At 35.5% G+C, this 25,953-nt stretch overlaps 2 protein-coding genes across 2 annotated transcripts; one reads left to right on the top strand and one right to left on the bottom strand.

The window, feature by feature from the left end:
- On the bottom strand, positions 1-3,593 carry LOC138699793 (uncharacterized). Its single transcript, XM_069825953.1, has 5 exons — positions 3,552-3,593; positions 3,027-3,297; positions 2,837-2,923; positions 2,617-2,744; positions 1-2,525 (listed from the first exon to the last, which is right to left on the bottom strand). The coding sequence occupies exons 2-5, from the start codon at positions 3,061-3,063 to the stop codon at positions 2,472-2,474; spliced, it is 306 nt and encodes a 101-aa protein (XP_069682054.1). The 5' UTR covers positions 3,064-3,297; positions 3,552-3,593; the 3' UTR covers positions 1-2,471.
- Positions 3,309-24,111, top strand: LOC138699791 (activating signal cointegrator 1). Its single transcript, XM_069825947.1, has 12 exons — positions 3,309-3,495; positions 6,253-6,371; positions 8,823-8,962; positions 9,069-9,150; positions 11,368-11,486; positions 11,683-11,835; positions 14,539-14,698; positions 17,103-17,254; positions 17,510-17,691; positions 20,232-20,353; positions 21,939-22,133; positions 23,723-24,111. Exons 1-12 carry the CDS (start codon positions 3,401-3,403, stop codon positions 23,806-23,808), a joined length of 1,605 nt encoding a protein of 534 aa, XP_069682048.1. The 5' UTR covers positions 3,309-3,400; the 3' UTR covers positions 23,809-24,111.
- Positions 24,112-25,953: the final 1,842 nt, after the last annotated feature.

The following is a 25,953-nucleotide window of genomic DNA, read 5'->3' on the forward strand; positions in this document are numbered from 1 at the left end:
CATACAAAAACCTTGTCCTTTTATTATTCCTTAAAAAATACATATCAAAGGTAATTCCAAAACATAAACTGTACAATATAATTACATGTATTTTTAACCTCACCATCCAAGAAAGGTTACAATTTGAACATTTCTACACTACATTTATAAAAAGTAGGGCAGGAATGGGCAAACTTGTAAGTTAATGTTATATAATTTCAGAACTGGATTTGTTTATAAATCGTGTAAAATACCAACTTCAGTCACTTTAATTACAATCAAGAATATCCAATGCGCAGAATTCTCGTACAAGCATTTATATAAAATTTAATAATGATAATATTTAAAAATTCTTTAAATTGGTATCTGCTAAGTGTTACAGAACTTTAATAGAGTACATAAAACGTAAGTATATGAATGGATATATCATTTAAACATGTAGTTAAACTGCCCACTGTCATGTATACATCTTACTTCCACTCTCTGTATGTTCTGATATATTCACAAGTCGTTATATGCAAAATTATTCTAATCCTAAATCTAATTATCTTTCAACAACTCTGGACTTTTAAAGTCTTTTGTTGTTCTATTACTCATATTTATGATGACTGTAAATTAAAAAAAAAAAAAAAAAGTAGACTATACGTAGTAAAAATTGAGATGATTTATGGTTCTTTCCAGTTCTATAAAATGTTACACATTGTTCTGTAACATTTACAACAATAGTTCATAACATTCCTGTTCGTATTCAACATTTAACTAAAATACACAAACATAATTCTTTATTACAAACAAAACTTACAAATTAATTACAATCTTTATTAAAACTTCGATCTCGCTATGCATCACACACTGAAGTAACGACTGATTAGTGTTTCATTATTTCATTAGAAAGAAAGAAAGTTAGCTTCCCTTATGAAAAGGTTGCCAGATTTGACAAAGCGTATTACATATAATTTGGAAACAGACCTAAAAGGTAAAATGATATGCATTTGAAACGATGAGTGAATCGAATATACAAAATGTCAGAAAAATTTACACCTAAGTAGCGTTTGTGCTCATTTACAGTTAAGAAAGGGGGAAGAAAAAATATCAGATAGGTTAGAATGATACGAATGCCATATACCGCGAGAAAAATAATAGTACGGATTTACGTATTGGCATTGATATCTAAACCAACCAACAGCCATTGGTTAAGATAATTTGAAATTTCCATTATCACTCCCATACAAATGATTTCTCAATATCTGAACCGATCCTTTGAGGGCACTAATGGCTATTTCCTTCACAATGCTGTGTGTTAGCCCCAGGTTTTTACATTTGTTGGCAAAGAAGGAGGGTATGGTACCTTGTGCTCCCACCATCAGACCTATTACATCAATGTGGGACAGGCTATATTTATCTTTATAGAACGGGATTGTTGGTTCATAGATCCGTTTCTTTTCACTGTCCACGTCATGCGGTTGATCTGCATGTGTCTCAAATCTGATGGTGGGATCGAGAATGTATGCCGAGTTGTTCTTAATGGCAATGAAACAAGAGACAGTGTAACTACAAATGTACATGTATCTAAAAAAAAAAATAAAATAAGATCGGTGATCAGTGACAAATTGTTTGGTTTTTCAGGCTTTTAGTATACTTTGTGTGTGTATATATATATATATATATACACACACACATATATACATTTTTTTTTTGATAGACAAATAGAGAGTTTTCGTAAGGTTAAGAATCCGACAGGTTAGGCTTGGTTCAGGCTTCTGATATGCTTAGCATTATACACTTTTTGGTAGACCGGTACAAAAAATAGATTTACCCGGGACCAAAGGAAGGAATACTTTCCTCCGTAGTGCACATCATGGTGGTACCACTGGATTAGGTGGTGATTTCTTGTGGAAATGTCGGAGAAAGTCATCGGTTGGATACCGGTATATAAGAATGGAAGGTACCTATTTGGGATGGGTTTAGCTTTTGCAGTGATCACATCATTACTCTTAAAAGAGTCGTGCTACAATGCACAGATTATTTTCAATAATTTAAGTAGGTTTTTTTCGCCCGTGGTGCATAGCAAGATCGAAGTTTCACTCAATCTTTGGTGTGAGACGATCTAAAATGTCATTGTATCTACAATATTAATATAACTCTTGAAAATTCTACTGTTCATAATATCAATGTGATATACTAAACTTTTATTTGCTTTTACATCTAAAAACCAAATGTTTTCGATGGTAATTATCGTTATTTTTTAGGATCTGTATCAGTTTGCCCAACCCTGACCAAACAATTCAATTCCAGTACTTAATTCCCAAAATCATCTTTTATGTGAAAAGGAGCTATTTCTACATTACAGCGAAATTTCCTTATGAATGCACAACATTAATGACGGGTAATATAATGGATCTAAATCATATATAACTGGTTTAACTGTTAATTCGATGTAGCACAAACTTTGAAATGAAAGAAATTAACATTACAAATCTTCATTTTTAAAGCTAACAGCATGATCCTGAAGGCCCTTCCGAAGTTGAATCCTTGACCCTGACTTCCTGAAATGATGGAATACACTGTTTAATACATTAATTTTAAAATAAAATTCCTACAGTTACCAATATCCTAAAGACGTAATATTGGTAATACCTTTGAAACATTACATTGCTCATCAGATGAACTTCCAATTTCTCCTCTAGTTTCACAAGCCGGTTTAAAAAATGTAGTTATTTCTTTCTGCCATACTGGAGTTTCGCGTGGAAAATAAGAGTTTCCTCCTGTAAACATGAGAAGTCATTTACCATAATTAAACTAAACCATACTCTGTATCGGTAGGCCTACTTTTATCTGTATATGTGTAGCAGCTCACCTTTCATAGGGTCAGAACTCCCAGTAGCACAATTAGGCCTACATGATGAAATATGAGCAACTTTTCTGGGAGCTTTTCCACCAGCCACTGAAAAGAATTTTAAAAACAATGTAATGAATTGTGAAATATAGTACAGGTAGGCCTATACTAATGAAAATATCTGTAGGTATGCAACAAGATAGCTAAGTACCTCTAATAGAACTCGATTCTGCCTTGGTTCTAACCATTTCGTATGTATTTAGAATTTATGATTTATAGTAGTCCTTCAGCTTCACTCACAACTGCTATAAGAACATTAAGAACAAATAATTCCCAATGCAGTTTACGCTGTGTTATGAGATGTGCCAAAATTCTATAGCGCGCCACTTTCTATGCCGTATGTCAGAGAGGATCGTCATACGGAATTTAATAATTGTCTATTTTGAGAGAAACCATTTTCATGTATTCCTGCAACAACCTGGCTGAGAGTATAAAAAAAATTGTGACATTTAACGGGTTGCTCTCTGGGTACCGGTGTAAGGAATTTGACTTAACACAAATTTCAAGATATTGTTATTTTCAATTATGGCTGGTAACAGTGATAAAGAAGGATTATTTAATTGGGTGAATACTAAACTTTCTGCGATATTAGACTTTCCGGTGCCGCAAGACTTGACTCAGTAAGTGCGTTTAAAATAGTAATAATATCTATGAAATCTAATTGAGCGAACCTAACCTTATTTTGTGTTGGACTAATGTCATTCTCCAAGTGTTTGGGAAACGAAGCTGTGTGTTTCATCACCAAAGAAGGCAGCAAGTTTTTTTTTGCTTCATTGACTACTGTGAGATGTATGAAGTGATAAACACGTGTTTTAGTTTGCAGCTACAAATACTTTCAACCTAAAAACCGTTCCATACTTTCAATACAGTACATCACATGGATGATGATCCGACGTGTAGCACATGAAAAATGCGGGGCGTCGGGCACTGAAAAGTGTCTTTTCGAGAACATGATGATGCGCATTTGACAAATGCTGACTCTGCTCTGCAGGTGCAGTCCGTGTTCTAAATTTTTCCCTTCATTCTGGCCCTCTTGTATGTTGGTAATTAGGTCTAATAACAAGTAGTGTGAGGGGGATGGGTCTATAACAGTGCATTGAAATGGAGCTTACAGGTAAATATCAAACGATTTTATGATGAAAGTATATGTGACTGCAAACTAAAACGATTAGTGGCCCTAACAAAAACTTGGTATCATCATCATCATCATCATCATGAATCAGAACATCAGTAATTTAAGACACATATGAGATAAACATCTACAATCTGGCTATCCTCTGTTAGTTTCATGTGTTATAAATAACAATTTACTATTCGTGTCTTCAGCGCACTGTTTAATTATTATCTTAAAGCTTTGAAGGAGCAAGAGAGAAGATTTAGAATGTAATTAACAAAATTTACCAGAAATTTAGGACAGCGTTTTTCAACATGTGGCACACTAAAGTTGTAATTTAAAATTCCGCGGCACACTCATATAATTAATCTAAACCGTCAGTTGGTCCCAACTAGGGGGATTTTTTTTTTTTTCACAAAAACATGTAAAATATGATATTTCTTTAAGGTTGGTTCATAGAATGGAATAGAATGTTTTATTTTCGCTGACAGAATTAAGGCCATAAAGCCTTCTCTTCCAGCCTTAATCAATACAATAGTGCCATAGTGACACTTGTGGCGGAAAAGGTCGAAGTTGTAATTTTTTTCGAGGTTCTCACATTTCCCCATATTAGATATCTACATCATTTCGTCAACATTCATTATGTCATCATTCCATAGCATTCCCTGAACACCGGTTTGTGATACACGGAGGGAGCTGACCTAGGAACGAGTGGGGTTGCCTGCTTGAAACCTGAGTACACAGTGAATCTTAGTCTAGTCAGCTGGTTTGTCATTCCTTCATACCATTTGCAAGGCTTGTTATGCATAACATTCAAACAGCTCCATTTCCACATCCATTTAAAATTGGACATATGTTTATAAGAACTTTTTTTTTACTCAGAATAGCCCTCTACACCTGAAAGCAACAGTGCTGATGTAAGATCCATGCAGTCCACCTCTTTGGAGTAACAGTTAACATGTCTGTCAATGAAATGAGCAGGCCTGGGTAAAGATTCTGGTTGGGACAAATTACCTGGTTAGGATTTTTTCTAGATTTTCCTCTTTAACCCTTGAAGCAGAATTGCTGGATAACTTTCGACATAGGACCTCGGACTCATTTCGTCTTCATTAATTTCAACTTAATCTACATCTTCAATAGTTTCAGGTCGAATAACAAACACAGTACCGTGATTCACCTACAGATGTCTTCTGTCTGGGGAGCTGCACAGATCCAGGGAAGCGTAGGGGCTTTCATGGCAGACTACTGAACACCAGGGAGTTCTTGGACAGATGGCACCTTGGTGAGTCACGGTATCTGTGGCGCCATAATCTTCAGATCAATATTGGATGCAGCAGGATGTAGTACATGAATTACAAATAGATACCATCGATCTGAGGAGGCCACAGAACATGAAAAGGGAGACAAAAGGGCGTTCCTGCCTATGTGAATTCCGTCAGAACTGGATGTTCTAGCTGAATTTATAAGATGATACCAAGCAGTGAATCACATATTCATAGAAATGCTATCCTAAGGACTCCAACAATCATCCCAAAATATAAGGAGTTTGCACAGTAAGCCTCAGGGTGAGGTGCTAGCCTTTGGGCTCTCCTCAAAATAAATAAATGAAGTAATAATAAAAAAGATCCGTACAGTACAATAAATTACCGCAGGCCTAAGTGAAATAAACTAATTTATAAAATAACTTACGTGTAGTGATAAACAAAATAGTGTTACGTACTCGTTAAAGTTCTATATGAACTGAATAAGTGTCAAAAAGTTTTTAATGCATAGTTCATTGTAAAATACTCTTATAAAGGATTGAAAAATGTGTAACTTGGAAGTTTAAATTCTAAATCAGTTTGTCTTTGTTGCTAGATTAGCAGTCTTTCAAATAGGAAATACCCAAATTACTGTTTTATTCTGCTCTTCATGCATAAATTTTCCTTCTCTCTGTATCTTGAATTTTGTAAGAAGTTTTCAAATTTACTTTGATACTAGAGAAATACAGTCATAATATGTTCTAGGTTGCCAAACCTCCTCATTAGTGGCTACTTAAGTCTGAACCATTCACTTTTCTCTCATACGTGGAGCTATATTTTCAGTTTTAAAACTAACTGAGAAACCTAAAATTATGATTTTGTTCTAACTAATGAATAAATAGTATTAACAAAACTTCTATTGCTAGCCAATTTTTCAGGTAAGTACGGTTTATATACTGTAATTAAATTAAAATATATGCATTATTTCTATTCTTTCCTTTGAACTATATTATCTATTACAGATATATATTGTCGATTGAAAATGCTAGAGATCTTGAAGATTACCTTAAAACTCTCCTCAACTTCAGCAATGCTCAGCATCGTCAGTTCTACATGGAACTATTACAGAAACGCCAAGTTGGTAAGTTAAAAAAAATTAGTTTAGAGACATTCAGCAAACTCTTCAGACTTTCTAATTGCGAAATCAAAGTCAATATGGACGTAGATTTAAGTGATCACACCACGTCATTCTAGTGCCGAAGTCAAGAGAACATGGAGCTGTACCTCTCTGCCCTCCAAACATTTTCATGGCATGTATAGGGGATACCTTTACAAACACACACACACCAGTTAGCATGGTTGTCAGTCCAGCTGAAACAGGTATGTGTAGTGCTAGTCTCTGCGAGACCTGTGGAAAATATCTTCTTGTTTCCGCACCGTTTTTTGCTAGCTGCCACTGATTTTCCCACTTCGCAAATCAACGCGTACTACCACAGATTCCGCATCATACAAGACCCAACATGCAGCTGCAATAACGGTGAAGAAACAGTTGATCATATTTTACTCGAGTGCACGAAATACAACAAGCCCCGAAACAAACTGAAAATGATCATAAATTTCAAAGGAGGAAGGTGGCCACCGAACAAGACCGATCTCATGGAAAAATACTTGAAGGAATATTGTAAATTCATAAGAGAAGTAGATCTAGAAAGTAGACGAAACGTATAGCATTAAGATAACGAAATGTTGAACACGTTAAGGTAAAAAAAAAAAACTATAAAATTGGAATTTAAACTTATACAGAAAAAGAGTTCACAAAATAGATTAAGAATAAGTAATAAATACCAATAAGACATTAGTTGAGGGATTATATTCAGACATATAAAATTTGTCAAAATAGAGTAAAATAAAATATGATTATATTAAGTTAATATAAATAATAATGTAGGATACAAGTCTCATAATAGAATATCAGAATACTTAATAACAATGTAACATATAATATACACTATTCAAAATTATTTCTAAGTTTATAATATGATATATTCATTCTAGTCACAATAGCATTAATTACATTGCCCTATAAGTAATAAATTCTGTCGCATATATGATTGTAAGAACATTGTAATCCTGCAAGCACAAACCAGACATGTAGGATTGCTTATGTAATGGAGCATGTTGTCCAAATAAAGATTGAAAAAAAAAAACACACACACACACGCACACACACACACACACAGATATATATTCTACATAAAATAATGTAAGAATACACAGCAATAACTTTGAAACCAAGGAACATGTTTTTATTCTGTTTGCTTTGTGAGATTAACAGATGTTGGGAGTTTTGTTACACAGTTTCTACATGTGCGCCTCTTGTTGCCCATGCAATGTCTAATCGAAAGTCAATTTTGTTCCAATTTTTTTAAGCATAACTGGTGTGATCGTAGAAATGATATCTCTTATTCTTACACGTAAGACTTGGAGATTAGCTATGGGTGTTCTATAGACATTGTCCTTTACATAACCCCACATAAAGAAATCTAGTGGTGTTAAATCTGACGACCTCGGAGACCAAGGGATTAGACTATCTCTGCTGATCCATTGTCCAGGAAAAGAGTCATCAAGGAAGTGTCTTACTTGGAGAGACCAGTGCGGAAGCACCCCATCTTGTTGAATCAAGATATTTGGTAGTTGCGCAATTTGAGGTAGTAAAAATTCTTGTAACATATCTAGGTACACGCCAGATGTCACCGTTTTTTCTGCGAAAAAGAATGGTCCGATTATTTGATCACACATAAGTCCGCACCACACATTGACTTTAGGATTATCTCATGTTCCCTCACTATACGAAGCAGCTCAGATCCTCATATCCGAACATTGTGACGATTTATGCATCCCGACAAATGGAATGTCGTATCATCAAAAAACAGCACTCTTTGCAAGAAATTGTTATCTTCATCTATTCTGTGCAACATATCCACGGCAAAATTCATTCTTCTGTAATAGCCTGCACAATTTTAAGTTTGTAAGGAAGGAGCTTAAGATCCTTTCGAAGGACTTTGTGGATAGTTGATTGTGGAATTTGTAATTCTAGTGATGCACTAATAGACTTTGTTGGAAAGCTTCGTTTATTGCTGCAACTTGAGCTTCAGGTACACTCGGTCTTCCTGTAGGTTTTGCCTTTCCTACACTACCAGTTTGCATAAGTTTCTCATACCTTAGCCGAATATCACGTCTAGAAGGTGCATGATGAGTATTGTAGACTGTCCTATAATTTCTTTGAACTTATGTTGTTGAATTAGTCTGAATTAGCCATTCTACACAGCGAGCTTTCTGTTCTAAATTCGCCATTTTCAGAAAAAATGTGACATACGGCTCAAACAACAATGACTATTGCCATGAATAAAATCTCCCAACTTTTGTTAACATCTTACAGTAACCATAATTCAATTCTGATCATGTTATTAGATATTTTGTTATTATTTTATTACATTATTTTATGTACACTGTGTACCGGGTATATATATTTTGCATAGTTAAAATAAATATGTAGGTTTACTCATTTTGTTAATTGTTATGTATTTTTAAGGTGTCTCCGGACTTGCCCAAGATGTTCAGGGGTATAAAAAATCTGAAATGGAAGAAATATATATTCCTCCTACGCAGACAGAGAAGAAGAAGAAATCTAAAGGACAGCCAGAAGATGTTGCACCAAAGGAGAATGTGAAGGTAGACAATGTTAAATTTACATATTATGTATATACAATATCATTTATGATGATTGTAAAATGATAGAAAATTATTTCTGTTCTTAATTAATGCTTTTTGTTAATAGGAATTTCAAGGAAAAAAGAAATCCAAGTTTGTTAATATTTATTCATCAGATGGCCAGGCTAGAGATGTAATTCTGCTGAAAGGTTAGTTACAATCTAGATAAATGAGTAAAACTTTACTTAGTCTTTTTAAGAACAAATTGACAATCGAAGTCCATATAAAATGAAGTGTTTTTTTTTTTTTTTTTTTACTTATGCTAACAGCAGTAAACTGAGATGCTGCAGCATATTTCTAGTTTTCAGTCTCCCTAGGGAAACTGGTGTCTGTTTCAGCTGTACGCTGGCCATGACTGTTCTCACCTCCCACATCCATAAAATTACTATTTTTTCAAATCCAGACTGACTTCTTTGCATTAAACACGATAATAATGAATGTCAGCCATGCATACAACTACCCAGTTTCCAGGATTACTTACCTGCAAGAATATGGCTCTCCAGGATCCTTCCCTTCTCATCACCTAAACAGGGTTGCCTAACTTCCTAACTTATGAAGCTACCAAATACCAAAAATATGTGTTGGATAATAAAATTGACACATAAAAAGTAGACACATATTGACAAGTAAGATATACTGCCTGATAATAGCTGTACAGATCAGCCAGAACCTCAATCAGAGGTAGGCCTATGTTGTTATTGTTATTATTATTATTATTTGTTATTATTATTATTATTATCATAGTCAACTTTGGATATAGTGAACTCGATTATAATGAACATTCGGCTATAGTGAGCCTAAATCGTTGGTCCCGACCCGCATACATTATAAAGTACATTAATATTTCCATTTATAGTGAACCCTCACTTCGGTTGTAGTAAACCTAAAACTAGAATTTCCCCAAGAAAATGTAATTTTAAAATGGCCAAAATGGTAATTTAGGAAACCCTTCCTCTTATAAACTTCCAAGAATATGTTGAGAACAAAATCTCAAATCATCTACTCCTTAAGAGCATTGAAAGACAAAGGATTTGTTCAGCTTCCTGGATACCTTGAAACGTGTTAAAGAGAATAGTGTAACTTACGCAGTGAGGGAGAAAGGAAAGATTAGTTCTGACTTCTTTAAAAGAGGTTATTCGAAGAATAGGAAGAGAAAGTGTTTTCTTTTGTAAAAGCGAGTAGAGTGATGACCAAAGGGTAAATACAAGAAGGATTACAGAATAATGGTCATCAACCCTCCCTCCCACATCTTTGTAAAAGTGAACCTGGGGAAATTCCAAGGCAGAGTACACAGTAGGCATACCTCTAGTGGGAAAAGGTGCGAAATTGGTCAGTGCCTACTGCCTACATGGCCAGATTAAATTCAAGTTTCGAACTGTGAACATCTGAATTTCGAAGCATAAAGTGTTTAAGTTGGAAGATAAAGTGAACATTATTACTGATATTGAACGTGGTCTGTCCCAAGTGGACATTAATATTGTATATATAGCAACGTCAGTAGTATAAAAACACACACTTCGGTTTTAGTGAACCTTGGATATGGTGAATGAAATATGCTGGTCCGCAGAGGTTCACTATAACCGAAGTTGACTTTATTATTATTCATTCATTCACTCACTCACTCACTCATAGTGTTCTGTCCAAGGGCAGGTCTTTCACTGCAAACCCAGCATTCTCCATTCTTCCTATTTTCCTCCTTCCTCTTAGTCTTTGCATATGATCCATGTATCTTAATGTTATCTGTCATGTGATATCTTCTTCTGCCCCAAACTTTTCTTCCGTTCACAATTTTTTCCAGTGCATTCTTCAGTAGGCTGTTTCTTGTTAGCCAGTGACCCAGCCAAATTCATTATTATTGTTATTATTATTATTATTATTATTATTATTATTATTATTATTATTATTATTATTATTATTATTACACCACCTCATTCTAATGCCGAGATCATGGAAAGCATGGGGCTCTACCTCCATGCTCCCCAAGTGCTTTCATGGCATGTTACGGGGATATCTTTACCTTTTTTATCTTTATTATTATTATTATTATTATTATTATTATTATTATTACACCACCTCATTCTAATGCCGAGGTCATGGAAAGCATGGGGCTCTACCTCCATGCTCCCCAAGTGCTTTTATGGCATGTTACGGGGATACCTTTACCTTTTTTACCTTTATTATTATTATTATTATTATTATTATTATTATTAATCTTGTTGTTATAAAATAATGGCAAACCTGTTCCAAACATGACCTTGCTTACTACAAATTACAGTTATACTGGGATTTAGACAGTGGTCTTCGGGATGGAAAATTGTCACTACACTTATTCAGCTGTGTTATAGTGTACGATTTATTAATTTTAGGTCGTCATCGATGTGATTGCCAAGCAAGTAAACACAAGCTAGTGAATAACTGCCTCAAATGTGGTCGTATCGTGTGTGAGCAAGAGGGTTCTGGTCCCTGCCTCTTCTGTGACAATCTGGTAAGACAGAAGAACATTCAGAATAGTATAATAGTAGATGCTGTCAAAAGGTATAAATAATTAAGGCAGCTATCCACTTAAAAAATATTAGCATGGCAAATGATGAAATGGATAAATTCGCTTACCTACTGTAATTATTGTATAGTAATACTTAACTAAAGTGTCTTGTTATAAATTAAACATATTGATTGCATAGGTTTGTTCCCGAGAAGAACAGCAGTTGTTAGTGTCTGGATCTAAGCAAGCTGAACAATTATACCAGAAACTTGTGGATCAAAAGAAACCTGAAGGTTTGGAGTCTGCCATACAGCAAAGAAATCGTTTGCTTGAATATGACAGGACAAGGCAAGTTTTGTAGTTTCTTTCGAATCTGAATGTTGTCTTCATAAGCAGTCAGCGTACATAACTAGAATGAGCACAGGCTGCTTTACAGGCCACACCACCACCTCCTCCTCCTCCCCACACCCATCCCCTCCCCTCCCCCCTCCTCCTCCTCCTGTTGTTGCTACTGCCATTTCCATCACTTTTCTTCTCTCTGTCATCATCCTCTTTCTGCATCTATATCTTTATTAAAACAGAAATGTTATTTCATTTATATTATTTAAACGTATGATGTTAACTAAATAAAATATGAAATAATTTTAAAACATTTTAGACATATAATAATAGTACAGTGAAACCTCGATCCATCGTTTTTTAGGGGAACAGGGAATAAAAACTATAAATACGGGAAAACAATAATATTGGAAACCATAAAAATTACCATATTTAGGCATATAATAGACGCATTGCACTGTTCCATAGACAATTTAAGGTAGAAAGACCAACATAATTCATGCTTTTAATTTTTAACAATTATGTTCAATAATGTAAAATCATAATGGACATGTCTCGTAATATTTTTTTTTTTTTTTTTTTGTAAACTTGCGATTTAAAAATTCTATTGTTTGCTTAAATAGGATATAAAATAAACAACAGATTGGCTACCCTGATTGCACCTTTATTAGAAAACTATATACTGGTACATTATTTCTTGCAGAAAAAGTCTTGGTTAGCTTTTGTTTCGTGCATGTTACAATTCTATAGTGAATTTCAGATAAGAATGATACTGAGGTAAACAGAAAGGTAGAGTTTTACCACCTCTCACACCAGTGTACCAAGTCATGTGTGTGTGTTGAGGATAACGTATGCATTAGAAATTAGTTTGCTATTCCTTATGTTGGTTATTATTGATAATTTAGACAGAAATGAAGTATATTCAAATCATAAACCTAGATTCGTCTTACATTTACAATGCAGATATGTGTTACCACAAATCCATTCCCATAAAATTAATACTACTGTCTAAAGTAGATGGGCTTCCGTTAGCCCTTACTGTTGCATTATATGCAACTAGAACCTGCGTCACAAATTAGGCCTATACCATATCGCATGAAAATAATGCCAAGACTTGTTAAGCTCTTTAGTAATCCTACAAAGATACTTTTCCTGTACGTGTCTAAGCATGTAAACATGTACTGAACATAAACAATCAACAGAAACACTTGTCACTGTGGAGATTGGCATCTGTGTTGTAGCACAGCCGACTAAACAAGTCTCAGCATTAAGACGACAATTCTCTTTAAGTAAAATGACTGCGTAATATATTCCATAATAATATCGAGTTAGGTTTGGAAGTAAATCCCGAAAAGGCAGTGTATGATTATGTCTCGTGTCCAAAATATTGTACGAAATGGAAATATAAAAATTGGAAATTTATCCTTTGAAGAGGTGGGAAAATTCAAATATCTTGGAGCAACAATATAAATGATACTCGGGAGGAAATTAAATGCAGAATTAATATCGGAAATGCGTGTTATTATTCAGTTGAGAAGCTTTTATCGTCCAGTCTGCTCTCAAAAAAGCTGAAGAATAAGGTGCTTAGGAAAATATTTGGGGCTAAGAGAGGTGAAGTTACAGGAAAATGGAGAAAGTTACATAACGCAGAACTGCATGCATTTTATTCTTCACCTGACATAATTAAGAACATTAAATCCAGACGTTTGAGATGGGCAGGGCGTTAGCATGTATGGACGAATCCAGAAATGCATATGAAGTGTTAGTTGGGAGGCCGGAGGAAATAAGACCTTTGGGAATGCCGAGACGTAGATGGGAGGATAATATAAAAATGGATTTAAGGGAGGTGGGATATGATGGTAGAGACTGTATTAATCTTGCTCAGGATAGGGACCAATGGCAGGCTTATGTGAGAGCAGCAATGAACCTCCGGGTTCCTTAAAAGCTATAAGTAAGTAATAATGTCTAGTGTTTTGTACACCTCCACATCACTCTTGTGTGGAAAAATCGGATTAATCAATAAGTTACTATAAAATTGCATTTCTTTTCAGAATCATAGCACAGATCACATACGTAATAACTAATTTCCATATTAACAGATTATACCAAACACAAGTGGAGATTTCACATGCTGTAATAAGATGATGAATCACGTTACATATCATGGCAGTGTAATACATTTTGCATTTCTCCACAAAGTGTGATACAGTCCCCGAATCACTATCTTCTGCATCTTCTTGCTTCGAAAATAATGAAGTAAAAGAAACTATCCATGCAGGAAAATATTGGTTTGGAACTGTGATTTCTCAATGATCGATGCGATAAAACGATAATTTGGGTAACGATGAAACTGGGGGGGGGGGGGGGGGAAATAGCATTATTTATATGGGACTATTTCCAGGATCAAAAAGAAAAAGCGGACAAAAAAGAGCAGAAAAACGACGATAACGGGAATGATGCATCGAGGTTCCACCGTAGTAATAATAATAATAATAACACTATTCATTTGAAATCGTTTCACATGGTAGATACTGCATAAAATTTAATAGAAAGAGTAGGTGTAATTTATATTGCACTTTTTATTTATAGTGACAGTAAAACGAAGCAATATCTGTCTTTGATCATTCCTTCAAATTGTCAGACTTATATCTGTAATATACTTCTTGAGAGTATGCAGTTCTTTCCTATAATGTGGTTTGTTTCTTTCTACAGTGAGAGACGTACAAAGGTCATTGATGATGAAAGTGATTACTTCAGATCCAATTCAGTATGGCTATCCAAAGCAGAACGAGAAAAATTGCAACAGAAAGAAGAGGAACTTCGAGCAAAGCGTCATTCATCTCGTCTAGACAGGAAAATCACTCTGGATTTTGCAGGTTCACTATTCAGAAGTTCTAAATACGTGCATATACATTGGAACTTAGAGTTTTTAGAGATAAGCAGGGCTGTGGTTATGATAACATTCGGTCATTTTGTTGTTTATATGTCAGACAGTATACGTAATAGAATTTGTCCTTGAATCTATTAGTTTTTTTTTCCCCCCTCTGATTGACGATATTGACTTTTGATTATTCATCAAAGCATCCCCAGCTATGAACGACACACCGAAACTATAGAACTCCTTTTGCTATGTAGGCATGGCCCTCAATGCGCCATTGAAGGCGAACTGCATAGCACTGCATGATGATGATGGTTAGTGGAGCAATAGTGGAATGTCAGTAGAGGAAACAGAAATAACTCCCATTGAAAATCTGCCATCAAGCACTGTTTGTCGAGGACGAATTCCATTTGAACCTGTTGGGTTCAAACCTGGGCTACCAAAGTGCAAAGGCATTATTCTAGCCATTTGACTAATAGTGTACTCGGTTTCATTAGTATAGTAGTACTTACTTTATTTGCAACTTTTTATCCTGTTTTATTTGAATTTTTAAGGGTTGTTTCTACCTTTATCATAATTATGTATTGATTTTCACCCATTCTTATTTGATTTTAGTGTTTTTTATTTGTGCGTTTTATTATTAAGTTATTTTCAAATGTTATTATCATTATCATGATTATGTCTCGTGACCAGAATATTGTACGAAATGGAAATATAAAAATTGGAGATTTATCCTTCGAAGAGGTGGAAAAATTCAAATATCTTGGAGCAACAGTAACAAATATAAATGACACTCGGGAGGAAATTAAACGCAGAATAAATATGGGAAATGCGTGTTATTATTCGGTTGAGAAGCTCTTATCATCCAGTCTGCTGTCCAAAAATCTGAAAGTTAGAATTTATAAAACAGTTATATTACCAGTTCTTCTGTATGGTTGTGAAACTTGGACTCTCACTTTGAGAGAGGAGCATAGGTTAAGGGTGTTTGAGAATAAGGTGCTTAGGAAAATATTTGGGGCTAAGCGGGATGAAGTTACAGGAGAATGGAGAAAGTTACACAACATAGAACTGCACGCATTGTATTCTTCACCTAACATAATTAGGAACTTAAAATCCAGACGTTTTAGATGGGCAGGGCATGTAGCACGTATGGGCGAATCCAGTAATGCATATAGAGTGTTAGTTGGGAGACCGGAGGGAAAAAGACCTTTAGGGAGGCCGAGACGTAGATGGGAGGATAATATTAAAATGGATTTGAGGGAGGTGGGGTGTGATGATAGAGACTGGATTAATCTTGCACAGGATAGGGACTGATGGCGGGCTTATGTGAGGGCGGCAATGAACCTTCGGGTTCCTTAAAAGCCATTTGTAAATAAGTAAGTATTATCATTGCTTACTAAAAACTTTTTCATTTACTCTGAAGAATGTGAAGTACTCCAGTGATAGAAACCACAAAACATAAAATTGGAAGAGGGCTTTCTAGTTTTTACATATTATCTTTTTTACCACATCTGATTACCATTTCCATTTTCTTAGACCTGCTACTTTTTCTATAATTAAAATCTTGTTTAAGGTTGCAAGAAGTAGTGAAGTCCTTTCCATAACCCCTCCTACTCAAATCCCATTCTCACCTTCCCTTGGTGCAACCTGTTTTTAACAAGCAAGGCTCTGAGGACCAAGTCAAAAATGGAGGAAATGCCATTTCAGCATGCTGATTTTCCATGGCATGCATAAACATCCCCTAAGACAGATGGTCGGTGGAGTTGTCCTGGCTAGGTCATATGGACCTGCTAACCAATGGCAGGTGTGGTCCTCCAAGCAGTTTGAAAGTTGCGTGTAGATTATAACTATCATAATGTAAAAAAATATGGTGTGTACGTTAAAACGGTTTTATTTTTTTGCTACATCACTCTCCAATATCTTTTTGCATAATGTCAGGAGAAATAAAATATTCCAGAGGTAAAATAGTTTCCAGGAAAACAATAATCCTGTTTATCATGCGCCTATTAGCAATGGTGATATCAGGAATACTTCGAAATTTTCATGTTGTTCTCAGTGATTTACATTTCGTAAATCATACATAAATAACTACTGTTCATACTGTCAGCATGATTACACTCAGCAACTGATTGTCAGCAACTTAAGAAATTACTTTTCTCATAGGGTGACCCAAGTCATTTATCTGAGTTTGAAGTGCATGTGATTTAACAGTATGCCGATTTTCCTTACAAATATATTACCGAAAAATGAGCAGCATGTTTTCTAAACAGATGAACAGTCATTGCTAATATGCAGGCTGTTGCATTGCATGTCATTGTATGCTGATGCGTATATTAGCTTAAAAGTGAGAGTGGTACAGTTTCAGGACAGTATGCCAGAATTGCAATATTTGTATATTTCAGGACGTCAAGTTTTGGAGGATGATGAGTCAGAGATATTTTATGATGCAGAGGACAGTGTATTGAAGGAAATCAGTGAAAGTATTAGAGAAGACAGAGGACAAATACGAAACAGCAGTAATGTGCATCCAGGAATCATGCATCCACAACCTGTAGTGAGTTTTCTGGAAACTTTAAATTTTTTTCTGGTTAGATCTTTTATATATTGTTTTATTGTGTATTAATTGAATCTCTAGCTCCTTTAACTTAAATTTTCTTTTCAATAAAGGCCAGTATCAGCAAGTGCAAATATTTGTGTCCTGTAGTTCACCAGTTCTCAACCTATGGTACACAAACCACTGCACTGTGGTACTTGAAGTGTGAAATAAAAATATAAATTATCATAAAATATAAACATATTTGTAATTCAGTTCCAGGATTCAATAGGAAAGTTTCAGCAGTCAGCATCAAACAGATCTATAGGTGAAGGAGAAAATAATATGATGCTTCACAGACGAGTGCAGGATAGAGAATTAATTGAGATGATAGATGAAGGTTGCTGTCTGAGTATGCATCAGCCATGGGCATCACTTCTCGTTTCTGGAATCAAAGTGTAAGTTGAATGAAAATTTCAGCTCCTAGTTGCAATACGTTTCACATGAATGGTATGTAGAAGTGACAGACAAGAAGCTTTATAGCTAGGTGAATGAAATATGAAAGACTTGCACTGTATTCAATATAATGCAAAATGTATCGGTTTTTCACTGGTTAGACGCAGAAACATCCAGCAATTTGGAGCTAAGATTTTCGTCATCAAGGAAGCCAAAGAAAGGAAAAAACGAAAACTTATCGGATTCCTTTGCATTTGTTATTATGCAGGACTGGGTATAAAAATCATGGGTGTATACAGTGGCGAAAGGTAGCAGGACTGTAGGAGAAATAGTTACTATTTTTTTTATCATCCAGAATAATGGTCCTTTTATGGACCATAAGTATACGGAGAAACAAGGAAAGACAAAGAAAAAATAAAAAGAGTTCTTTTGGCCATTATCAGATGTTACAAGTTATGCAGAAACCTATTGTTGTTCCTTTTGAGGACCACGAAAATATATACAAAGTTAATGCAGAAAAAGAGCACTCTGCCTGCCCTTTAAGGATCAGGAAAATATTTTGGACTATGGAGTGAAAAGAGGTATCAATGTTTCATTGTTCATGTCCACTCCAGTCCAGTCCTTGAGAACAATTCCTGGTAGCATATCCAACACATAGGTTCTTCTTTCCTTGTTTTCCCCAATGATGTCGATGATGTGTAACCTGTAAATCAGGGATTGCCGAGTCAAGCTATAGAGTCAGTCTTTGTGTACATGAGTCCTGCTATGACGCTCTGGGAAGGAGAATACAGAAAACAAGTGAAGATAGCAGTGACGTATTACTCAATATTTTTCCTGTACGCGTAACTGTCACTTACTATCTTTCTTTTCCCTCAAACGCTCACTGAAACACTCGTCATATTAATATAATGTTTAATCAGTATACATGCTAATTACAGCAATATAAACTCTCAAATGTACACTATCATAGAAGTTCTTCTGTGACTTCAAGGTTTCTGTTAACTCCCCGAATAAAGATAGCTAATTGGGTAATATCACCGATATTGGTACTTTTAACAAGAATTTAAATTAATATTTGAGGAGAAAAATTCGCTCCGGTGCCTGGGATCGAACCTGGGTCCTTGGTTCTACGTACCAAGCACTTTGACCACTGAGCTACGCCGAATTCAGGAGGAGGATTCGGTCTGGTGCTGTGGATTGAATTCGGCGTAGCTAAGTAGTCAGAGCGCTTGGTACGTAGAACCAAGGACCTGGGTTCGATCCCCGGCGCCGGAGCGAATTTTTCTCCTCAAATATTAATTGTGAATATCACAGATATTATTCTGTAGGACAAATTAATAAAATAAACCTATGATACTAAGAATTTAAATGTCATTTTGAGAGTTCAGATAAGTTTGTGAATAATAATATCAATTAGTTGGTTTTTATTTTCAATCAATCACTTATTAGGTTAAGGCAGCAGAAATAGATTCTGTTACATCAAATTACAATATATTCGTGATGCTTATTAATATATTGTAATTTGATATAACAGAATCTATTTCTGCTACCTTAACCTGATAAGTGATTGACTGAAAATAAAAACCAACTAATTAATATTATTTAACAAGAATGATCGAATAACATGAACTCGTTAGCTTTTTCTTGTAGTTGACATTTGAGATCTTAGATCATAATATCTTCAACACTACGGGATATAATATAGTTGGATAAACTTATTGACTCAAACGAAGATAATTCTTTTAACACAGAATGCTTAATACTGCAGTCCATAGTTTTTGAAAAAATACACCTTCCTTAAATGGTTTGCTTGGCTTTGCAATCCTTAGTGCTAAGCAGCTTGCCATTTCGGATTTTCTTATGAAAAACTGAAAATCACAATGACATGTGATGCCAGGACGTCATGAGCCAACAGCAAATAATAATAACGATAATAATACGGTTTTAAGAACTATGCACTGAGCGAGATGGCTCAGATGGTATTTGGGAGGTCCCGGCTTCCAACCTCATGGCCAACCAAGCTTACTGGGGTTTTCATGGTTTTCTTCAGTCACAAAGACGAATTCCAGATTGGATTCTTCACCTCTCAATGACCAATATAAACATTAACCAAAAATCTAAAATCAAACAATACAACTGCCTACTGATATATTCAAATTTCCTACATGCGATATGATCACAGGTGTTAAAGCGTGTATAAATAATCTTAAAAAGAAAAATAATAATTAAGCCTGTATTAATTATTATTATTATTATTATTATTATTATTATTATTAATCTTCTTAATATATCCAGCTGTTTGCTGACAACATAAATAATAATAATAATAATAATAATAAACTTTGTATTTTCACTTTTTCTGAAACAGTATACAGATATGCTAAGAATTTCATCGCCCTTTAAGATCCTTTGTCCCCAGCCAGGTTTAAACCCACTTACCTCAAATTCAGTGGTCAGCATGATAACCAAGACCACCAAGGAGACCATTCTGAAGTAAATAGTGTGTTACTTTAATATACATGCTCCCCTTTTTTGTATGTAGACATGAGGGCCGGACTTGGTACACATCACATCGAGGTCGTCTCTGGATTGCTGCAGCATCAAAGGTTCCTACAGCCCAGGAGATTCGAGAAACAGAACATATATATGAAGTACTAAAAGGAGGTAACTTAACTTAATCCAAATTCTCTGTAAAATTTCGTTTTTTCAGCATTGCTATTTACACAAAGAATAAGAAATTCATGGTGCTAGGATTATGGAGAAGATTTCGGATTTTTAAACTATGTCTTGAGGTTTAATTTCTCCCTTGTTACATTTCCTATAGAAGTAGTATTGCTCAGTCTCTGAAACAGTCCTGTACTCTCTTGCATCCATCACATTTAACTATAGACCAACTAAAATGTTATTACCAATGGAAGTAATGCAAGCATCTATTATTGCCCTCTCTCTTACTGCACATCCTGTGTTCCAATCAGTTGCAGTTCTGAAAAGAATATTTTAGGTAGACTTGGTTGACACTTAAAAATAGTCTTGCATTTTCATCTATAAAACAAATAGTATAATATTTATATTTTCTAACTCTAATTAAAGTAAGATGTTAATAAACTTGTTTTGGATTAATTTAGATGGAAGTAGGTTCAGTGTTCATTTCCTTTAGATCTCCTCCGAACATTTGTCTTAATGTCCGAGGAAGACAATTGAAAACCAAGGACAAGATGAGTTGTGCTAGTAATGGTAACATACCTGGTATTGTATCACTTGTGATAGAATCTGTATATATGTATAGTTCAGAAATGTTGGAGATTCATTCATTGATAGTTTTCTGCCCACTGCAAACCCAGCATTCTCCAATCTTTCCTATTTTCTGCCTTCCTCTTAGTCTGCACATATGATCCATGTATCTTAATGTCGTCTATAATCTGATATCTTCTTCTGCCCCAAGCTCTTTTCCCGTTCACCATTCCTTCCAGTGCATCCTTCAGTAGGCAGTTTCTTCTCAGCCAGTGACCTAGCCAGTTCCTTTCTCTCTTCCTGATCAGTTTCAGCATCATTCTTTCTTCACCCACTCTTTCCAACATAGCTTCATTTCTTATTCTGTCTGTCCACTTCACACATTCCATTTTTCTCCATATCCACATTTCAAATGCTTCTAGTAGTTCCTCTTCACTTCGTCGTAATGTCCATATTTCTGTCCCATACAATGCCACACTTCACACAAAGCACTTCACTAGTCTCTTCCTTAGTTCTTCTTCCAGAGGTCCGCTGAAGATGCTCATTTTCTATTAAAAGCTTCCTTTGCCATAGATATCGACCTTTTGACTTCCTGGCAGCAGCTCATGTTACTGCTTATAGTACGCCCCAAGTATTTGAAGCTGTCCACTTGCTCAATTGCCTCACTTCCCCAGCCCCAGCATGGAGGTGAGGAGAGTGGATTTGACTAATTAGACCCTTTGGGCTTCACTGAAATTCACCACAAGGGTTAAATATCAGTTCTATCAGGGTGTTTGATCTGATCAGAGACTGGGAAATCCCAATTAGCCTTTGCCTCCTTGTTGGAGATTATTAAATCCTAAAAATTTTCTTTTAAAATGAAAAAAAAAAAAAAAATGGTTAATTTGTGGTTGGTTACAAAACTCTACATCTTCTCTTAAACTTTCTTCATGTATCTCTTTGCATCGAAATCCAGATGAATTTCGTGTCATTAATAAAGCAGTTTGTCATTGCCTTGCATTATGTTGTCATTTTACAGGTGAGAGACTGCGATTTCCTTCACAGTACCCCACTAGTTGCTTGCTGGGTTGTGTGAATGTAATAGATTGCTTGCCACAAGAGGAGTACCGTATCAATTTCCCTGAAGGCGAGAGTGACAGTCCATTTGTTTTCGTATGTGAAGATGCTCAAGAGCTACCCATCCGGTTTCCAATACAAGGAAAACACAAAATATGTAAGAAATGTCTTGCTTTGAACTTCAAATATATTATTTTGGTTCATATAAAAATCTGTTACCAGTGCGTGTAATAAATACTTACGTCCATTTTACTTCTCAGTTTCAATATTTAAGTAGCTGTTTGATAACATAATACATAAATATTATTGAAGCAGAAATACCTTATTATGAACACAGAACAATTACGAACATGAGGTGGGACTAGATGCAGCCACTATTCTGCAATCAGGCACTGAGATTGCTGCAATGTTGTCTAGTTAACGAAATGTGCTATCTCTCTGTGTCAAAGCCTTTTTATTTCTTTTTTTACGCACACAAAATTGCATATGAGTCATTCCAGGTCAAATTGGACAAGATTTTAACCTTATGTTTTCAAAATTGATTGAAGCTTTTTGTATGCATTCTAGCTGTAAGTAAAAGATAACCGAACATTTTTGCTGTGACCAACTTTCTTTGTTTTGGAATTTATACTACATGAAAATTCTGGAAAATGTGGGCACACTGACATATATAAATGTTAGTTTCTTCCATTATGTTTATTGTATGAAATCGAGATTATTATTCTTTATAACTTAAGTAAACAAACTTTTTTTCTCCTCTTTTTACCTTCCTGTAATTATTAGTAAACCAGTATTTTGCGAAGTTAAAATATTTATATTTCTATATTGTGTTAATGTGATATTACTTGATTGTGTGTAGCATCAAAACCTATGTAAATTTAAATTTCCTTCATTTTGTATTAATTTTAATTAGTCTCTTCAGAAACGTTAAATCCCGGTTTCACTGTATAATAATAATATTCGTCAGTTTGATTGCTAATTGTATAGTAGTATTATGTTTGCAAGTAAGACGAATTGTAGATACTAACTTTGTATTTCTGAGATTCTGGATTTCATTCAATTTTAACAGTCTTACCTGTATTAGAGTGTAGGCTTTCACGGCCGGCGTCAATAGGAGAAGAGTTTTCCGGGCTATGAGGCCGTGGTCTGTTGGTTGTGTGACCAAACATTTCATTCACTGCTGCGGTGAACATCTTCAGTGGTGTATATTGCTGATGCGACTGGTTCTACTGCGCATGCCGATTACAGTCTGCGCTGGCTGCATTGTTGTATATATAGTGCGGGAGGGGGGAGGCGGCTTGCTGTTGTCGCCTCGATCCGCGCTCGAATGTGCTTCGCGGGCGGGTTTGCTGTTGCCTACACGATCCGCGTCCGAGGTTGTGTGTTTAATTGTGCTATGCGGGCGAGTTTGATGTTAGTTTTCCTTAATGCCGGATACCAGGCGTTGTTAACCTTGAGGCCTTCCTCTTTTTTTTCTTTGACAGTGACACACCACATTTCTACGCGAGGCTACACCGAGAGGCGATTGAAATTTATAAACATAAGAACAATTTCAATCGAAAAGAGGAACAGAGAACAACAGAATTTGTAGTTTAATTCAACTCAGATTGGTTTAATTGTAACATCATGTTATGTATAATTACATATTAGTAATCATAACTCATCAGTCTGTCTAAAGGTAATACATCTTTCTTCCGTTTCATTATTATTCTAAGTGTATCAGTTGTTTTTGTTTTATTTTTTCAGATAAGTTGGATCCGAAAATTCACGCAGCAGCTCAGAAATCATTGCAAAGAATGGCTAAGTTGCAAGCAGAACGAGCTTTATTGTAAACCTTATTAGAATTATGAAAAGCTACATAAAATTGTGGATTACTTGCAAATGTGTAATGTAATATATATATTACAACTTTTTTTTCCATAAAATTATTTTAGTGTATTCTGTCTTTTGAAATATTCTATAAAAATTGGTTACCTTTTGCAGGACATGCTGAAAATTGTAATTTCCTCATGATATCAATTTTTTTCTTTCTCCCCACCACCATCACAATACTTTCTCTGTTTGCTGCATATATGAATATCTGGATATGATTTATAATGTGTATAAGACATTAAAGGTTTCAGTTCTTTAAAGAATATCATGAGATACAATAAAACCCTTTCTGAACGAATCTCCAAGTAACTAATTATTTTTTCATAAAGTGCGAGTTTTTCTTAAAACGGGTTTTTCACTTACTCTCAGTTCCAAAAGTAAAGAACTCTACTCCCACACCACTTGTGTACAGATGACAGTGATTGACAGAAGATACGTTTTGAATATTCTCTCAGAGATGGAAAATTTTCAACACAGCATTCTCAGGAATCCTCTGTCTATAATGTTGTCCCTAGTTTCATTAATTGGGCGAGCAAGTCCTGAACCCAACCCTCTCCAAAAGGTTCTTTACTTCTGAAACCAAAATTACTATGAGCAAATAAGGTCTGAGATTAGAAATTAAAACACCCTTAGGTTATTTAACTATGGTACATTATATTTACATATTCATCATAAACCAATTAAAGCACTAGACCTAGTTGTCGCGTCTCAATGGTCTCATGCCATCTTTTTAATGGTCTTTCAACAGAACGTTGTCCAGAAGGACGGTAATGTAGCACTGCCTTTGGTCATCTTTCTGTTGACATTCTTTCGACATGCTGTTTTCAATTAATAATTAACTATTGTTCCACACTACAGATTAACGAGAGCAACTCTTTGATACTGAATCACTTGTTATCAGCTGTATTCTTCCATGAATGACTCATCTTCGTAAACATTCTTGGAACATCGCAGATAACACAGGCCAGAGTGTGGTTTGTTTTTAGTATACTGTCCATGCTGATCATTGTGTTTATACAAGACATGGCAGTAGTACAGTGTGTCCACCATGAACCTGACACATTTCAATTGGCTGCCAAAAATCAATGAATGGAAATAAGTTGGTAACATGCATTGCAATATGTAGAGAAACTGTGGAAATTTTGTTGGCTATTTTTAAAAACCTGTGCGAGAGGTTGTACGTGGCGCTGCGGTAGCTTAATTCAAAATGGCGACAGCACAAGAGCGAGCACAAGCGATCTGGTGGTATGCTGAAACGAATTCCAGAAGGACCCACCATCACGGACCACCATTAAGACATGGAAACAGCACTTTTTGGCAACGGGAAGTGTGGTGAAATTGCAGGTGGCAGTAATGTACGCATATCAGAGGAGCGTGTAGCAGCAGTGAGACAGGCGTATGAACGAAGTCCACGCAAGTCAGTTCGACGAGAACTGCAGATGCCGAAGTCCACGGTGCATAAGATACTGCATCGCTCTCTTGGGTTTCATGCACACAAATTGCAGTTGGTTCATGAACTGAAACCAGATGACGGTAATATGAGGCAGGCATGTTACAGCACATTGATGAAGACCCAGCATTTTTAACTCGCATTGCTTTTTCTGATGAGGCCATTTTTCATTTATCGGGCAAAGTCAACACACATAATGGACCGACAAGATGGCCACCTCGATCACCGGATATTACCCCTCTAGACTTTTTCTTGTGGGGATATGTCAAGAACAAAGTGTATACAGGCCACAAAATTCGTGATCTTCAACAGCTACGCGGCCCCATAAGAGATGCCGTCAATTCCGTTACGCCCGAGATGCTTCAGAAGACCTGGCAGGAAATTGAATTCAGACTAGATGTTCTTCGTGCAACGAGAGGATCTCATGTTGAGGTGTACTGATATTTTAATAAAACTTAGTGAGTTACTCTTGATATTGCATGCATTCTTTTCTTTTTACCCCAAGCAGTATGAATTATACAGCAATTTCAAATGTGTCAGGTTCATGGTGGACACCTGTATATCAATTCAATTCGCAGAAGAGAATTGAACATAAACAACTGTGGGCTTGAGATGGGATACATTGAAATGTTTTGATTAAATATATTGCTAATTT

This window comes from Periplaneta americana, chromosome 5, assembly GCF_040183065.1.
Source record: "Periplaneta americana isolate PAMFEO1 chromosome 5, P.americana_PAMFEO1_priV1, whole genome shotgun sequence".
Classification (NCBI taxonomy): Eukaryota; Metazoa; Arthropoda; class Insecta; order Blattodea; family Blattidae; genus Periplaneta; species Periplaneta americana.

What these genes read in the sequence shown, in the direction of transcription:
- LOC138699791 (XM_069825947.1), top strand. Translation starts at nt 3,401, where the DNA reads ATGGCTGGTAACAGTGATAAAGAAGGATTATTTAATTGGGTGAATACT. An exon ending in CTCGTTTCTGGAATCAAAGT is followed by an intron (nt 17,692 to 20,231) that starts GTAAGTTGAATG and finishes TTTTGTATGTAG; the next exon opens with ACATGAGGGCCGGACTTGGT. An exon ending in ATATGAAGTACTAAAAGGAG is followed by an intron (nt 20,354 to 21,938) that starts GTAACTTAACTT and finishes GTCATTTTACAG; the next exon opens with GTGAGAGACTGCGATTTCCT.
- LOC138699793 (XM_069825953.1), bottom strand. Translation starts at nt 3,063, where the DNA reads ATGGTTAGAACCAAGGCAGAATCGAGTTCTATTAGAG. An exon ending in AGAATCGAGTTCTATTAGAG is followed by an intron (nt 2,924 to 3,026) that starts GTACTTAGCTAT and finishes AATTCTTTTCAG; the next exon opens with TGGCTGGTGGAAAAGCTCCC. An exon ending in AGCAATGTAATGTTTCAAAG is followed by an intron (nt 2,526 to 2,616) that starts GTATTACCAATA and finishes CCATCATTTCAG; the next exon opens with GAAGTCAGGGTCAAGGATTC.